Source organism: Hippocampus zosterae, chromosome 6 (genome assembly GCF_025434085.1).
Source record: "Hippocampus zosterae strain Florida chromosome 6, ASM2543408v3, whole genome shotgun sequence".
Lineage (NCBI taxonomy): Eukaryota > Metazoa > Chordata > Actinopteri > Syngnathiformes > Syngnathidae > Hippocampus > Hippocampus zosterae.
The window spans coordinates 24,401,294-24,419,255 of NC_067456.1; the positions used below are offsets into that span (position 1 = coordinate 24,401,294).

The 17,962-nt window shown below is 42.0% G+C and overlaps 2 protein-coding genes across 4 annotated transcripts in view; one reads left to right on the top strand and one right to left on the bottom strand.

Moving 5' to 3' along the window:
• LOC127602267 (craniofacial development protein 2-like) overlaps positions 1-17,962 on the bottom strand; it is a 159,468-nt gene that overhangs the window by 7,176 nt on the left and 134,330 nt on the right. The window lies entirely within an intron of this gene.
• LOC127602243 (tubulin beta chain-like) lies at positions 4,947-17,908 on the top strand. Of its 3 annotated transcripts, XM_052068272.1 has the most exons (5): positions 4,947-5,109; positions 5,930-6,038; positions 6,102-6,212; positions 6,311-6,714; positions 17,012-17,908. In XM_052068272.1, exons 1-5 carry the CDS (start codon positions 5,053-5,055, stop codon positions 17,666-17,668), a joined length of 1,338 nt encoding a protein of 445 aa, XP_051924232.1. In that variant the 5' UTR covers positions 4,947-5,052; the 3' UTR covers positions 17,669-17,908. The 3 variants fall into 3 exon arrangements, with proteins under 3 accessions (XP_051924232.1, XP_051924231.1, XP_051924233.1); XM_052068273.1 differs by lacking the exons at positions 4,947-5,109; positions 5,930-6,038; positions 6,102-6,212; positions 6,311-6,714 and adding exons at positions 15,061-15,171; positions 15,966-16,074; positions 16,399-16,509 and having other exon boundaries at positions 16,608-17,908; XM_052068271.1 differs by lacking the exon at positions 17,012-17,908 and having other exon boundaries at positions 5,930-6,212; positions 6,311-7,493.

Genomic DNA, 17,962 nt, shown 5'->3' on the forward strand with positions numbered 1-17,962 from the left:
GCCCCGGGAGTGCTCACCGAACCCACGATATTCCTCACGGTACATGGAGCATCGAGACGGATACCGATCACTTCCACGCTCCCGGCCTCGCTCCCTCAGGCGATTGTCCATGAGGAGGGAGAGGTCGATCAGCTCCTCCAAATCGGTGCTGTGGTCGCGGGTCGCCAGCTCGTCCTTGAGTTGTGAGTTTAGGCCACGGCGAAACAGTCCACACAGGGCTCGATCGTCGTATCCACTCTGTGCGGCCAGGATCCGGAACTCAATGGAGTAGTCAGCGACCGACCGCCTTCCCTGATGAAGGGCGAGTAGCCGACCCTCCGCCTCTCTGCCCCGCACGGGGTGGTGGAACACCCGACGAAAGGCTGCCACGAAGTCAGGGAATGATGAACGGAGATTCGGCTTAGCGTCACTGGTCGCAATCGCCCACGACGCCGCCGGACCTGTTAACAGACTCATGACATAAGCCACCTTGGCGGTGTCATTAGCGTAGGCAGACGGCTGTTGGTCAAATATGAGAGAGCACTGGTGTAGGAAGTGTCCACACTGCCCGTGCTCACCCCCGTAACGAGGGGGATGTGGAGCGAGGGCTCCCTCGACATAGTGGGATATGAGGAGGGCGCTTCCGGGGTGGTAGGACGAACCCCGGAGGGTGGTGGTCTCCGTTCCTCCACCCGAACTAAGCGAGGTTCGAAATCATCGAACCGATGAGCCAGCATGGAGACCGCGCCGCGGAGTTCCGTAAGGGCTTGGCCGTGCTGACTCATTTGTTGCTCTTGTCGGGAAAGAGTGGACAATATCTTTTCGATGTCTGCGGGATCCATGGTGGCCGGAGAATTCTGTCACGTTGAGCCCGAGGCGTTGAGAAATCGCCTCGTGCACAACAGAAAAAACCAGGTGGATCCCAGGAAAAAGCAGACACGAAAGGATCTTGTAAGAAACAAAAAGGGTTTTAATAATGAACAGAAAGAGCCCGACAGGGAAAACGGTAACAGAAAACGCTGGTCAAATAAGGACCAGGAAATAAGGAAGACAACCGAAAACGCTCGCGAAAAAACAAAGAGCGAGGAAGTACCGAGATCGGAAAACTAGAGCAATAACAATTTGGTCGCAACGCGAATAAACGATGGTAGTGGCCGTAAGGCAAAAAGGGCAGTGAGTATTATCGAACTACGAAATAGCGAGAGAGAGCGATGGCACGGTAAGGAATTCTCCGGCAGTGAGAGGACTGCCGGAGTCACTTAATAAAGGAGGGTAATCAGTCCGAAATTACGAACAGGTGTGCAGGACAGGCGGAGGAAAAAACCCGCCACCTGCTGGCGGGCACGCGACGTGACACTCAGGGGTCAGTGCTTGGTCCAAAACTATTCATCTTATATATAAATGATATCTGCAAGGTCTCAAAACTATTTAAATGTGTCCTATTTGCTGATGATACAACTTTCTACTGTTCTGGAATAAATCTGAAACAGCTCCTGACAACCGTAGAAAACGAATTAAACAAATTTAAAAACTGGTTCGACAGAAATAAATTGTCACTTAACCTGAAAAAATCGAAGTCAATTGTTTTTGGCACAAGACTAATCAAACACCAAGCTAAAACTATGGTAAACTCAATTGAAATAGAAAGAGCGTATGAAACCAAGTTTCTCGGATTAGTAATAGACTCAAAACTATGTTGGAAACCACATATCGATAACGTAAAAAGAAAAATAGCCAAGACCCCGTTATGCGTTTATATCTACTAAATCATTTTTATATCAATCAGAAAAGAAAAAGTAAGAAGAGATCCTCTACAAAACCAAGGAAGTGCTAAATAAGAGATCTTTGTACACATTATACACTTCATTATTATTACCATATATGACCTACTGTGTGGAAATTTGGGGAAATGCCTGCAAAACAAACACACTCCCTATTCTCAAACTACAAAAAAAGCAATTCGAATTATTAATAGATCAAAATATACGGAACCCACAAATCCACTATTTATCAAATTAAATACGATGAAATTTTATGACCTGGTTGACTTTAAAATCGCCCAATTAATGTACAAAGCACACAATAACCTGCTCTGCCAAAACATTCAGAAGTTTTTTGAAATTCGAGAAAGCAACTATGAATTAAGAGGTACCAACTTATTCAAAAAACTCAAAACAAGAACAAACATCAAGCAAAGAAGTGTAACTAGCAAAGGTGTTAATATGTGGAATAATCTCGAAACGGACCTAAAAATGAGTAAATCGCTTGCTGATTTCAAAAACAAATTCAAAAAAATAGTACAAACAACCTACATCAATCAGAGTTAAAATGATAAATTCTAAACATTAAATATAATGATAAATCAGAACTAAGTTGATAAATAGAGAAATGTATTGAAATATCCATTATGAATACAAGAGAAAATTGACACAAGAGTGCCAGGGTGAGGATGTATATAATCCCGATACAAACCAAAAGTTGTGAAAATATCACGGTTAAGGGTAAAGTATGAGCCTTAATGGAGACTTCTTCTTACTTTTTCTTTTCTGATTGATATAAAAATGATTTAGTAGATATAAACGCATAACGGGGTAGGACTAGATACGTTTTTTTACTTCATCCTACTCCCTTGAAAATAATAACTGTGTTGAATGAAGACTGATTTCTTTCTTTTTACTTTTCTATCTACCTTATTTTCTGTCAAATTATTACTGTATATGTTTTATGTTCAATAAACAAAACAAACAAACAAACAAATAAATTGTCCCTCGGTGAGAGTGTGAGCGTGGATGGTTGTTTGTCGCTGTGTGCTGTGTGATTGGCTGGCAACCGGTTCAGGGTGTCCCCTGCCTACTGCCCGAAGACAGCTGGGATAGGCTCCAGCACCCGCCGTGACCCTTGTGAGGATAAAGCGGATCGAAAATGGATGGATGGATGGATGGATGGGTGGGTGGATGGATTGGATGAATGGAAAACCAAACTGAATTCTGGTTTTGATACTTTAAAATTACACGTTTTTAAATAAAGCACATTACTGCCTGCTATAGGATCAATTCAGGGTGTGTCCACACCAGCTGCAAGGGCATCTGTTTCCTCTCAAGAATTGATCTGACTGCTGGGTAATTGAGTGCTGAATGCTGCAGTCCTGTGACAAATGTTGAGTCATACGAAGTAGCCTACCTCGAGTTCAACATAGAGACATATTCTGCTCTGACAGGATGCGGATTGATGAGCTTCATCCTGCAGTTGTTCATTCAAGGTCAGAATATAACATGCTTTGTTTTTAGACCTACTCTTCTGAGTACTACTTTCAACTTTCAAGAATGCTACAGAATTTGAATATATCAGATCAAAATTCCTTAAAACAGTTGGGGTCAAAGGTCAGATGCATATATGCACATTCAACAAAAAAACTTAAAGAAAAAATCCCTAACTGTTAATCACAGTTCTGAATGTGTTGTTTAGTTGCTGCTGTTATGTATCTTGTACTGTAAAAAGACCAAAAAACATCGACTATTAGTAATGGTTTGGTAACTCTTAGAAGTAGTTCCAAAAATATAGATGTCTTTCATCCAACAGTAATTTCATTATTGAACACACTGATTCGTGCCATTGCTGTGTTGAGAACTGAATTGTCAAGAAGCTCATACTCTAAAAACGTTCAGCCTGTTAATAGTTAATCTAATCTGGTTTGATTAGACAATCCGACCAACCAAGTCAATGAAGTGCAGCATGTGATGCGCCAGGCTTTGTGAAAAGTCAAACGTCAAAATCACTTAATGTGCCTACATTTGTGTGTGCAACTTTTAAAAAGATGCAATCTCACGGTCTATTATTTCTCCCTGCTGCCCAATTGTGAATAATTACTAACTTTTAGCAGCAGTATGAGGTCACTGCTTTCAGTGCAGAAAACTGTGGCGCTTATGTATCTCAAATGCTGACTTTCATAATACAAAATTTGCAATCTTGAAAAGAGGAAATTATGAAGTATACTTCATTAATAATAATAATAATAACTCACAAATAAGTTACATTTGCTGAAACTCTCTGTGACATTGTTATGTAGCAAACAGAGGTCATTGTGTGTCACGAGAGACAGCAGAAAAGAGGAGTGCGACTTATATGCCATGCATTGTTGGTGAAACAAACACCCTCCACTGACTGAAATATAAATGTTTGAATCCAGTATGTATATGTACTGTGCCAATCTGAGTTTTTTTCAGTCAATATGTCACAATTGCTCAGCCATTGAAAATGCACGGCATGCATTAATGCTGTTCTAAATGCTGTAAGGTGTATGGAAAGATTATAATGCTCTTTTAATGTCGAGACTTCTTCCATCCCAGTGTGGAAAGATTCATCGTCATGGCGACAACAACCTCAGAGAATTGTTCTCCCTTCCCCCTCTAGTCTTTGGAAACATGCCCATAGCAACATGAGTAACAAAAGTAAAAGTCACATGTTCTCGCATATAATCTAACAATTTAAAATGAAATATGGACAGTGACATTGTTTCACTAAAGTGCGGTTAAATATTCTTTCCTACAGAGGTGTTGTATTTGGGGCAGCTGTTTCTAAATTGGTTTGTTCCTGAAGTTATTTAAATGAAATTGTGCAGAATTAGAATCCGAATCATTTTTATTTTGCCAAGTATGTAGAACACACAAGGAAATTGTCTCCGGTATATTCTTTGTTAAATGTTACTTTATCAAGCAGACTGAAACAGTCGACACTTAAAAGATGAATATATAATGTGTCTTTTCCGTTTTCTTTCATTTCTGCTATCTCATCATGGATGAAGTCGCCTGATTTCTCCACGGAGGCTGGTTAAACACGCTATAATCGAATGGTGGTCAGGGATCTGACCAATAGCGTAAAGTCTAAATTTATTTCCATTGGTTGCTTTTTTGTCTCTCAAGATTTTCTTCAGGATTGTCCAATGATCCATTGACTAGCCGACTAAAGGGCGGGCCATAGTCTTCTGATAAAGAGGAGTGTTCCGCCATTGTGCGCGCACTTCCATCCAGCAAGCCAAAGAACGTCGAGCTTACGTCGTTACTATTATTTGACAAAATGAGGGAAATTGTGCATCTTCAGGCAGGCCAGTGTGGAAACCAGATTGGTGCTAAGGTTAGTGAGCATTTACCTTGTTGAAGGCTTGAAATCCATTTTTCAAGAGCCATTATAGCCTCTCTTCTGCTGTCGCCATTGCTTTGTGCCTGTTGGTGAAACCACACCCTAGGATTATCTACGTGTCCTACTTAAGGATATTTCTGTATAACGGTATTTGTGGTTATCATCTAATTTGTCAAGCGTTTTAAAACTACTCAATTATTCAATCAGGTTATATTTCACCAGTTTAATTTTTTTTCTCTTTCCCTCGAAAACCTTTTTTTTCCAAGTTGCGTTGAATATTGTAATTTTAATGTTGGCGTTGGAGCATCGAATAAATGAATGCCAGTTCTAAAACTAATGTTTTCGAGGACAATTAAACAGTTTGACTGTACAATGTGGGGGTGGGGGTCGCACGATTTTGTCTGTATTACACTCAAAACATTTTTAATCGGTGAAGGCGATTGAACGTCCGGTACATTTATAATTATTGCGCTTGAAAAAATAGTTTTTGCTTGCATTTGTTCTTGAAATTTGATGAGGCCTGGACCGCATTGCGTCGCGGGCAGAGCCCGGCATTTGCTAAAGTGGGCTGGACTGGCGGTTGATGACGTAAGGGGCCCTTTTCAAAATGGGGTCTCGGCCAATAAGGGCTCAAGACGCGCCCGCGCCTCATACTCGATGGCGGGATTTGAAAGTGCTGGTGTATTTTCACTTTTATTAATGCATCTTTTTCTCGATTGTTTGAAGTAGTACAAATTGTTCCGCTGGACGTTTGTTTTGTTGGACGACATTTGAACAGTTAGTTTACCTTGTCTCATGTCTGGTTTGCCTTTAGTTCTGGGAGGTCATCAGTGATGAGCATGGCATTGACCCAACTGGTACTTACCATGGTGACAGTGACCTGCAACTGGACAGGATCAATGTCTACTACAATGAAGCTTCAGGTAATACCACGTTTAAATGTAATGCATTACTTTTGGGACGCTCAATGCCACCTGTTGTCCTAGGTGGAAAATATGTTCCCCGTGCTGTACTGGTAGACCTGGAGCCAGGCACAATGGACTCTGTGAGGTCTGGGCCTTTTGGTCAGGTCTTCCGACCAGACAACTTTGTGTTCGGTAAGAATTGTTTAATGCTAAATGCGTTTTCTGGTAATTGCTATGGGAGTTGGTCATTTGTGTGAAGCTCAATGTCCCTCCCCCACCCTCCTTTACAGGCCAGAGTGGTGCTGGTAACAACTGGGCTAAGGGTCATTACACAGAGGGTGCAGAGCTGGTGGACTCAGTCTTGGATGTCGTCAGGAAGGAAGCTGAAAGCTGTGACTGCCTCCAAGGTTTTCAGCTCACGCACTCTCTCGGTGGTGGTACCGGCTCCGGAATGGGCACACTGCTCATCAGCAAAATCCGTGAAGAGTACCCAGACCGCATCATGAACACCTTCAGTGTGGTGCCTTCTCCAAAAGTATCCGACACAGTGGTTGAGCCCTACAACGCTACACTGTCTGTCCACCAGCTGGTAGAGAACACAGACGAGACCTACTGCATCGACAATGAAGCGCTGTACGATATCTGCTTCCGCACACTCAAGCTCACCACTCCCTCTTACGGCGACCTCAACCATCTGGTCTCTGCCACCATGAGCGGCGTCACTACCTGCCTCAGGTTCCCCGGACAGCTCAACGCTGACCTGCGCAAACTGGCCGTCAACATGGTGCCCTTCCCCCGTTTGCACTTCTTCATGCCAGGCTTTGCCCCCCTCACAAGCAGAGGCAGCCAGCAGTACAGGTCCCTTACTGTTCCAGAGCTCACCCAGCAGATGTTTGATGCCAAAAACATGATGGCTGCCTGCGACCCACGCCACGGGCGCTACCTCACTGTGGCCGCCATCTTCCGTGGCCGCATGTCCATGAAGGAGGTGGATGAGCAGATGCTCAATGTGCAGAACAAGAACAGCAGCTACTTTGTCGAATGGATCCCCAACAACGTCAAGACCGCTGTGTGTGACATTCCTCCTCGTGGTCTCAAGATGGCCGCCACCTTTATTGGCAACAGCACAGCCATCCAAGAGCTGTTTAAGCGCATCTCTGAGCAATTTACAGCCATGTTCAGGCGCAAGGCTTTCCTCCACTGGTACACGGGCGAGGGCATGGATGAAATGGAGTTCACAGAGGCAGAGAGCAACATGAATGACCTTGTGTCAGAATACCAGCAGTATCAGGATGCGACTGCTGAAGAGGAAGAATTTGGAGAGGATGAAGAAGATGAGATGGCCTAATTCTTTTTCCCCCTCCCTCTGCCTTTCTGTTAAAAGCTCAATTTCAGTTCCTACCGCTCAGTCTGTTCCAGTTTTCAGTGTTCTGTCTACTGTTAATAAAGGTCCTTCTTCATTCTCCCGAATTATTTCATCCCACCCTCTTTGTTGAAATTATTTAATTTAGATCAATCTTGTTGGCCCGCGCTATCCATAAAGTGTGGTTGCAATGAAATTATATAGATGTAAAATGCATCAATACCATAAAGAAACGTGGTAATGATGCAGTATCATGCATCCAAAATGAGATGAGCAGTCCCCTGATGCTGAAACAAGATGTCTAGATTTGTGGCATACATGCAAGCGCCTTTCACAACACTCAAGGACACTTACGACCAAGAGCAAACAAAACCACAAATAAAATTATAAATGACGAGATTTCAGTTGACTATGCATGTCGTACCAGGTGGATGAGTACATTTTAAATCAAAAGGATTTGGAAATTGTGGTCGGCCTTTGGCCACCTGGTGATAGTGTTCCTGAAATGCTTGGAAAATAGTATACTGTATCTGGCATAATACACTGGAGAATAACTTAACATTTGTGAATTGATAAAATGCTTTCCTGGCTCAATTTTATTAAATGGATGATTTCAAATGAGCCATTGAATTTTGGTGTAAAAATGCACCACAACTTAATAACGGCATCTGTCGCATGCGAGACCGTCACCAGAGCTGTATGAAAATTTCTTCCTTTTGAAATGTAGTGGTAACACACAGATGTGACATTGGACAATACGCTCATCAATCAATGCATGCTTATGGTTCAAACTGGTTGGTGAACTGCGGTGCATTAAAAACAGTTACGTTTCTCGTTTGATAAGTGGACATTACCTTGAGAAATTGAAAATCAACTGATTACAGGTTTTCAATTGTCCTTGTAAATTGGAAACTAAATTGAAATTTAGTTTATTTGGTTTCTTATCCAGAGAAGTCCAAACAGTTTGACTTTAACCTTTTTTCGAAAACTAAATCGCTCTGTACATTTCATTAGGATTACAGGAAGTCGTCACCGGCAATATTTCTTAAAGTGACCAGAAGATGGTGATAGCGTTGCGCCTAAACAAGCAATTACTGTACTGTATACTGTACCTCAGGGGTGCACAAACTTTTTGGATGAAAGATCTACTTTTCGATCAACTAACCTCCCGGGATCTACCCTTACCGGCACGCACACGCACGCCCTGATGAGAAACAGCCTGAAACGGAGGCATGCGACCCACTTTTGCAGCCTGTTAACTATCGTAGCTCACACGTACCGTTTTAAAGTTCTTCCCTGGGCCATCCTAGATTCCTATTCTTTGCCCGTGCCCTCGGTGAATTGTGCACGAAGCAAACTCTGAATGAGAATAATGACGATAAAAGATTGAGGCAACAGTTCTGATCACAAGCTGCAATTGCAGACTGCTGAGCACTAACAACTTCCGGTGACGTAATCACAAGCCACCGTAAATTCAAGATTTACCTGCTTTATTTTTCAATATTTTTTGGTGAAAATTAGACTGATAAGATTATTAGGGTGCAGTGTACATTAACACAAAAAATATTAACATCTACAAAGACACACAAATGGTTGTTTTTTTTCCTCCTCGACACTCCTCGGATCTACTTGGGACCTGTCTTAGATCTACCGGTAGATCAGGATCTACCTAATGGCCACCCCTGCTTACCTTCTACTCGTCGGAAAACGCGGTCGAAGAAAGAGGGAGCTCAATTCATTATGAGGTTTACATCGTTATTCTCATGAAAGGGCATGAACAATAAGAATTTAACAATATTGTAAAATATTTGTGTGACAATGAATGAAATTGATTTTGAATTGCAGGTTCAACATCTTAAAAACCCCGTATTGTCAGTGGCAACGTTCAGCATTACAAAACAAATACATAATACGGACTTTCATGTAGCTAGATGGCGCATGGAAAATTTGAAGACCTCTCACTATTGTGCAGAACGGTTGTGCACAAACCACAAACACTTTTTTGAATAAATAAACATTTTAATCGTATTATATTTGTAACTCAAGATATCCTCAAACCGCCCTTGTATTGGAAACATTTAGATTGTGCCTGGAGTTAGGCTATAATGTTTTGGCAGGTCGGACCACTAGTTATAATAGCTTCTAATTTAAAAACAACGACGACAGTTAATAAAATAGTAAGCTCGTACCATCAGTGTTTCCCGGTTCTTGGGAGTTTACCTTAAAGTGGACTTCTTTACCACATAGGAGGCTATCTTGGTCCTTTCTTCTTTACAAAACTGACGTGTCATATCAGGGGACTCAACCCGGTTCTTAGAGTTCAACTTAAAGTGGACTTCTTTCCCACATAGGAGGCTACATTGGTCCTTTTTTCTTTACTAAACTGACATGTCATATCAGGGCACTCAACCACGTCTATATGACACGATAAAAAAATGCTGTTTGATGTGATTCTACATTAACATATTTTATTACGGTAATTCAATAATCTGGTTTGTTGTTTTGACTTCACTCATAAAATGTGGCATTCTCATAGAGAAAATATAAATGCATGACTGAATTTGCAAAGTAAAGAAAAAGGAAATGTCTTGTGTTGTTGATTCAAATCAAATAAAAGGATACTGTCCCATCTGTTTATTAGTGAGCAAGCTACTTGCTGGATCACAGCGGACTGGTGGTTATTTGCAGGGCAGGAGTGAGACTTATTTTCAGCCCTAGAGTTTTGTGGCTAAGACTGGTCCAGTTTCGTTCTCGTTTTAATGAAAATACACAATTTTTTTAAGGGCAGTACAATACAATACATGCTGATTTATACAGCGCTTTCACAACAGCGGCAGCTGTAACAAAGCGCATAACAAAACAGTTAACATAAAGAAAAATAAATAAACACAACACATAACATAAAACACGGACAGTCGTACAGTCCTAACCACTTTTCCGTCACACGCTTTGTTGTTTGAAGCAATTTGAGATGAAAGTGGAGAGAATCAAGTGTTCTTTAACCAGTGGATCAGAGACGTCATGCTCAAAATGTGCACACGTCAGCTACAAGCTAAGTTTCAAAGTCAACAAGAAGCTGTAGCATCCATTGACGAAAAAAGATTGGTTCACTTCTCCAGTCCCATGGAAATCCATTTCAATTCCAAGCGGCGACTCTCGGTTCCAAATACGCATCGGCGCTCTGCGCCAACGCTCCTCTCTCCTCTTCCTCAACTTCAGCAGCCATCCATCCAGCCGCACCAACGCCGACTGTCCAACAGCGCCAACATATCCACTGAACACAACGGGGTTGTGAATAATGCTTCCCATTACAGGCACAAAAAACACAAGCTCCCCAGGTCTGTCCAGCACCGACAGTCAATGGCGCCAACATTCCTCCCAATCAAAATCTGTGCTGGTACAGGCGTGCTGCAGAGAAGGCGCAACCACCAAGTACAGATACTTCTCCTTTGACGAATGGCGTGGCCAAAAAAAACGCTGAAAACAGTCCATATCAGGTCCACACGATGAAACAACAAACAACATGTGACAAAACAAAAGACAAAAACAACAAAAAAGGTCTCTTGCCGAAGGCTGCCTACTCGGGCGCCATCTTGGGGTGGGGGTCAGTAGTGTGACTCATTTTCAGACCTGGATATTTGAGGCTCAGACTGGTACAGTTTCTTTCTCATTTTAATGAAGATACATAATTGTACTTATTAGTGTGTCAAACTAAAATAGATGACCAAAACACGGTTTAACAACACGATGAAGGCAGTTAACGTTCATAGTGCTCTTATTGTGAAACCAGCACAACACTTCTGGTGCACTATTTAGTCAAGTGACACTAACTTATTGACAGCAGCGGTAATCGTTGGTACGGTTCCCATCATGCTTTGTTGCAGTTTTGCCCCCGTACTGTGAAGTACCCACAGAAGAACAGTCAACTAAAGGTTGAATAGCTCAACCGATATATCACAGCAAGCAAATAGTGATATAAATTAGGCAATAATGAAAAGGAAAGTTATGTATTCAAAATAAAAATGTAAAGTTCAGCTCTATAAAATCAGCTACAATTGAAATGTGTTAAACCGTGTTTTGTTAATTGCATGTAATGTGTACTTGCCTATTGATCCGCTTTTGTCCTTTTTAACTATTTATTGTTCTCATACTTGTTCAAATCGACTGATCGTGATCTTGTAAGCACATTCATTGGTAAATGTGATTGTGATCAAATGCAATATGAATATCGTGGAGATTTTAGATTTGACCCCCCCAAAAATAAAATTATGTATCTTCATTAAAATGAGAAAGAAACTGGACCAGCCTGAGCCCCAAAACTCCAGGGCTGAAAATAAGTCCCACTCCTGCCCTGCAAATAACCACCAGTCCGCTGTTATCCAGGAAGTAGCTTGCTCACTAATGAACAGATGGGACTACCCTGATAACATGGTAAGATGTCCACTGTCGTAACCGCTCACCCTGAAAGGGTTGAGTTGCAAAGTAATCGCTTCAGTTGTCAGGAGTTGCCAATTTTTTAAGCCAATTTCCTTGTACGTTTAGCAGGACATAGGCAGCAACCTTCCACTGAACATAAACTGCTCTCGCTTATCAATGTTTCATGTTGTGGGTGGTTGACATTTTCCCTGATTGACAGGAATTTATGGAATGTCCTTTTCTGCCAAAGACAATTTATGTATTCTGGCTCTGCTCCAATCACAGAACCATCTTTCCGTACAAGCTTGCTCAGGCATGTAGAGTTGCTTTTTGTAATATGCTGGTGTTTGTTTGTTGTTGCATGGGGGTGGGGGGGGGGGGGGTGAAGACATGCAAACTGTGTGTTCCCCCCACTTATGTCATTTATGACAACTCTTTAGAATAACAAAGCTCTGTCTTAGAATGTGTTGGGTTGGTACTTTTAGTCACAAAGTATCTTTGTGACATAAAAGTTTTTTTTAAAAAAGGGAAGAGACTTTGTTTTTAAAAATGGCATCGGGGTAGAACTTGTCAAGATGAATCTGAGCATTCCTGAATATCTTTGTGAGGCAAGAAAACAACACGTTTCATTGCCTTGCAGTGAATATCCGTTCAATGAAATTTTTTGTCATCTTTTTTTGTGTGCACGTGTGTGTGTACAACTGATAAATGGTTCCTTTGGTACACTGATACAAAGGGTTCAGTGAATGCATATGTGAAATTTGTCGGGTGCAGTGCTCTCAACAACATTATGAACCACTGGTTTAACACAAGGTAAGCATATACTGACAACTTGGCCAAATTTGAGCTTTTTCACTCCCTGGAAATAAAAGGCTGCCAAGGCCTGATTATCGAATGTTTTGAGGATTATCCTGTCCGATTTTCCAGTGTTGTGGGCTGTGATAAGAGTGATCTGCTCAAAATCCAGTCTTGGTTTCAAAGGCTTAGAAAGCGACCTGAAGCTTGCCCCTTTGCCCGACACAAATAGAAGAGCAACTGTTTATGTCGAGTGATTGTATAACACACCACCACAGACATTCATCACAATGAAAATGACAATTCGAATTAGCCAAACAGTTATCTTCTTTTTCTTTCGACTGATTTGTCCTTCATTGTTTTTTTTCCGGAATTCTGGTTATCCTGTGGCACCATTCTGAATCTCATTAGTCAGTCTCGATACTACGACAGACATCGGTGTGTTGGTCATTTTGACATACACACGACATTCAATAAGAGCCGTGAGCACACGTCAGTCATTTCTTCATCGTGTGGGGTTTCTCACGTTTTAAAGATCATTTGGTTTGTGACCTCATTAATATACACGTATCAGAAAAGTCATCAAATCATAATTTCAAACCCAAATTCCAAGTTTTTCCCTTCAATATGGACGGCAATCAGTCCTGACATTTACATAGGAATCCCGCGGTATTTGCTCCATTCAATACAGCTTCTTCACCTTGACTACACACCTGGTTTCAATGTCCTGAGCATCTGACAGTTCCTATCTGAGAAAAAAATCTCCGTGCTTGCCCACCCTCTCGATTCGCCCGCCCCTGTGTGAGTGGGATGAGGGCAGTGGTTCTTAAACTGGGTTCGATCGAACCCCAGGGGTTTGGGAAATCAGTCTCAGGGGTTCGACAGAGCCTCTGCCATGGAGGTTAAGACATGCCCGACTCAACATGTCAATGAGTTATGATGCCCACTTGGCCATCACTGGCTGGTTCATTTTGTGCACAATTTTTAAAAAGTATGCTTTATAATCATACTAATTGTGTTGACTTTGCTGGGAAAGTGAGCTAAACTCCAGGCAGATGACTTTAAAGGAAAACTTGTAGTTTGGATTTCAAATCCCTTTTTTGACACACCCTGTAGCTGTGAAGTGCAGCCATTTTTAAACATTTATATACAAATGTACCTTTTTAGTGTGTTGACCGAGTCAACATTCTCTGAATAGTATCTTGGAAGAAACTGCCATCATTGTTGCTCATTTTAGTTTCAGGTATTGGGAGGGAATGTCTCAAAATAGGAATGAGGGATCACTCACAAAAAGAAGGAAATAGAGATTCCAGTCATCATCACCACCTCAATCGGTAGTTGTACGCACACCATCTAAACTTCATATATTGAATGACAGCTTACCTAACATGCCGGTTTATCATTCCATTATTTTTCCATCTTTCCATTCAGCACTTACCGAATGTGAAGTGCAAATGTTGCTGATGCACAACTCGCCAACTCTGGCTATTTCGTGGTGGTTTAAATGAATGACCGTTATTGGCAATTTAAATTATATTTCATTGATCAGAGTGAAGCTGAAATGAACTATTGTCATGCTGAGGAACTACAGCATTCACGTTTGCGCTTTGAAAGCATGATGAAACCTTTGTGTAACCACCACCGCCCACAAATCCAAATACAGTCAATCAAAACCTCTTCTCTTATTTTTTGAGTATACATGAGTCGCATATTCAATTCCAAAGACAATAAATCCATTACAGCTATTGCTTTATGCTCTGTTAAAAATGTTTTCTGTCTAATCTTCCTGGCTTGTTTTATCATCTGATGTAGGCTTAACCAATGTGTAGCCCGTGGGCACCAAGTTACACCCAAGGACCACATGTGTTGCCCACGGCCTACTCACATGTAAGGGGGCATTGTGATTTCCGAGGAATGTTGTTGAAGTGAATGTAAACACTGGCAAAGATGAATGAAAATAGTGTTTGATGTTGACAATCATGAACATGATCAGTGTCTTAACATGAATGAATATGATGAAATATCAATAATAACAATGATAACATTAAAGGTCATTTGAGCTCATTTGTTTCAAAAGAATGTATCGAACTGTACCCTTCGCATTAATCATTCTTTAAGAATTAACTCTCAATTTCAAAAAGTCTGGTGACCACTGAACTAATGTATGCATTCATGACTTTATTGCCTGTTTATTGTCTGTCTGTCTGTTTTGTAATTTGAATATTTCAAAAACATTGTTACAAAGATTTTCTCGAAAGCATTGAACTTGAAATCAGTCCGTTTCATCTTGGAAAGAAAGACGACCAATCGCAGAGAGACGTCTGGAATTACGTTGTGGGCAAGCTTGTCTTGAAGTCATTTATGTCAGTGTCAACCAATAACCGAGTAGTTTGGGGAATAAAGAGGCGGGGGAGTTTGTCAATCCCCCCGCCCCCGCGGTGCACATGTTTTAAAAGTCTTAGAAGCGACGACGGGCGTTAAGAATTGCTTGGAACTTTGACACGATAAACGTGACAGAAAATGAGAGAAATTGTGCATCTCCAGGCCGGTCAGTGTGGAAACCAGATTGGTGCCAAGGTTAGCCGATACCTGTTTCCGTTCTCGACTTGTTATATTGACGTGGGGTATTCGATGTTGCTTTTTTTAACAAATGAGGGTGATTATCTCCGTCTTTTCTATCATGAACTTTGGTTTAATTTCAATACTTGTAAACGGCGCCATAACATTTTAAGTGAACAGATTCGCAATGAACTTATGTTGTCCATCTTCCCCGGAAAACATCGACTTTTGAGTGTCAGGCCAAAGTTGGATAAAAGATGATGTGTCGCAATATTTTTCTTGAAGGCACAATGAAAGAAGCCAAACTTGTAAGTTGGTTATACTTGGTATGCTCGGAAGCTGGGATTTGTTAAACAGGATGGCGCATCGCATGGCACGAGACCTGCTGTTTCGTTTGATGACTTTGATATATTTCTAGAGACTGTCCCTTGTTTTTGAAGGGTCGTTCACCATTTAAAATGTTTATATGCTTAAATGTTGCGTACATTTTTAAAAACATTTTTGGAGGAAGTATGAGTCTACAAGTCAGTTTTATGGCAACTTTGAAGAAAACCCACAACTGTGGCGATGTATTATTTTAATACTGTATTTGTTTTTTTGTATTTGATACCACTTTGTCTGAAAGTAAGGGCTCTTCAATGTTGTGTAAAAGGTACTTTATAGAATGATCCACAAATGGAGTCAGGGTTGGGGAAAACAAGGCCCCATATCTTTTTAAGAGTTGCTGTGTCTGTGCCATGAGAAGATGTTAAAACACTGTCGCAATAATTTACTTGTTTTACCAACTGTGCACATGTCTGGTTTGCCTTTAGTTTTGGGAGGTGATCAGTGATGAGCATGGCATTGACCCAACTGGTGCATACCATGGTGACAGTGACCTGCAACTGGACAGGATAAATGTCTATTACAACGAAGCTTCGGGTAAGATTTAATATTTTGAAATATCTTGTGCCACTATAGCTATACAGTAATCCTTGGTTTATTGCGGTTAATGGGGACCAAAACCACCCACGATAAATGAAAATCCACGAAGTAGCGACCAATTAACATATACATTATTTTTTAATCCGCAAAATGTCCGTGAGAAGCTGCAAAACAACAGTGAGTCACTAGAGCAAAATATACAGTACTCCATGTACATAATTTTGTATGTTGAATGTTGGAAAAAATACACGATGCACCGAATCCGTGATAAACGAACCGTGAAATGGCAAGGGATCACTGTATACCTCACTTCTTTCATAGGTGGAAAATATGTTCCCCGTGCTGTACTGGTAGACCTGGAGCCAGGCACAATGGACTCTGTGAGGTCTGGGCCTTTTGGTCAGGTCTTCCGACCAGACAACTTTGTGTTCGGTAAGAATTGTTTAATGCTAAATGCGTTTTCTGGTAATTGCTATGGGAGTTGGTCAATTGTGTGAAGCTCAATGTCCCTCCCCCACCCTCCTTTACAGGCCAGAGTGGTGCTGGTAACAACTGGGCTAAGGGTCATTACACAGAGGGTGCAGAGCTGGTGGACTCAGTCTTGGATGTCGTCAGGAAGGAAGCTGAAAGCTGTGACTGCCTCCAAGGTTTTCAGCTCACGCACTCTCTCGGTGGTGGTACCGGCTCCGGAATGGGCACACTGCTCATCAGCAAAATCCGTGAAGAGTACCCAGACCGCATCATGAACACCTTCAGTGTGGTGCCTTCTCCAAAAGTATCCGACACAGTTGTTGAGCCCTACAACGCTACACTGTCTGTCCACCAGCTGGTAGAGAACACAGATGAGACCTACTGCATCGACAATGAAGCGCTGTACGATATCTGCTTCCGCACTCTCAAGCTCACCACTCCCTCTTACGGCGATCTCAACCACCTGGTCTCGGCCACCATGAGCGGCGTCACTACCTGCCTCAGGTTCCCCGGACAGCTCAACGCTGACCTGCGCAAACTGGCCGTCAACATGGTGCCCTTCCCCCGTTTGCACTTCTTCATGCCAGGCTTTGCCCCCCTCACAAGCAGAGGCAGCCAGCAGTACAGAGCCCTCACTGTGCCCGAGCTCACCCAGCAGATGTTTGATGCCAAAAACATGATGGCCGCTTGCGATCCACGCCAAGGTCGCTACCTGACTGTGGCTGCCATCTTCCGTGGCCGCATGTCCATGAAGGAGGTGGATGAGCAGATGCTCAATGTGCAGAACAAAAACAGCAGCTACTTCGTCGAATGGATCCCCAACAACGTCAAGACCGCTGTGTGCGATATCGCTCCTCGGGGCCTCAAGATGGCCGCCACCTTCATTGGCAACAGCACAGCCATCCAAGAGCTGTTCAAGCGTATCTCTGAGCAATTTACAGCCATGTTCAGGCGCAAGGCTTTCCTCCACTGGTACACGGGCGAGGGCATGGATGAGATGGAGTTCACAGAGGCTGAGAGTAACATGAACGACCTGGTCTCAGAGTACCAGCAGTATCAGGATGCAACTGCTGAGGATGAAGGTGAATTCGGTGATGATGAGGATGAAATTATGGATTAATTTTCCAATCCCCCATCAATTTCTTTAATTTGAAACTTTCTCCAAGTCTTCTCTCTTTTACTGCTTTCAAGTCAAATTCAATGTTTTGTGTATGGTGAAAGTCACGTTTTTTCTTTGGTTTTTTTTCTTTTGTTTAAATAACATGTGTAGTATGACTACATAGTGAAATGTTCAAGGTTTTCCAGAAAACAAACATTTGTGTAATTGACAGTGTTTTCAATTAAACTTGGGTCAAATAAATTTATTATTGCCCAATTAGTAATGTAATAGATTTGGTTAACTTTTGAATTGCTA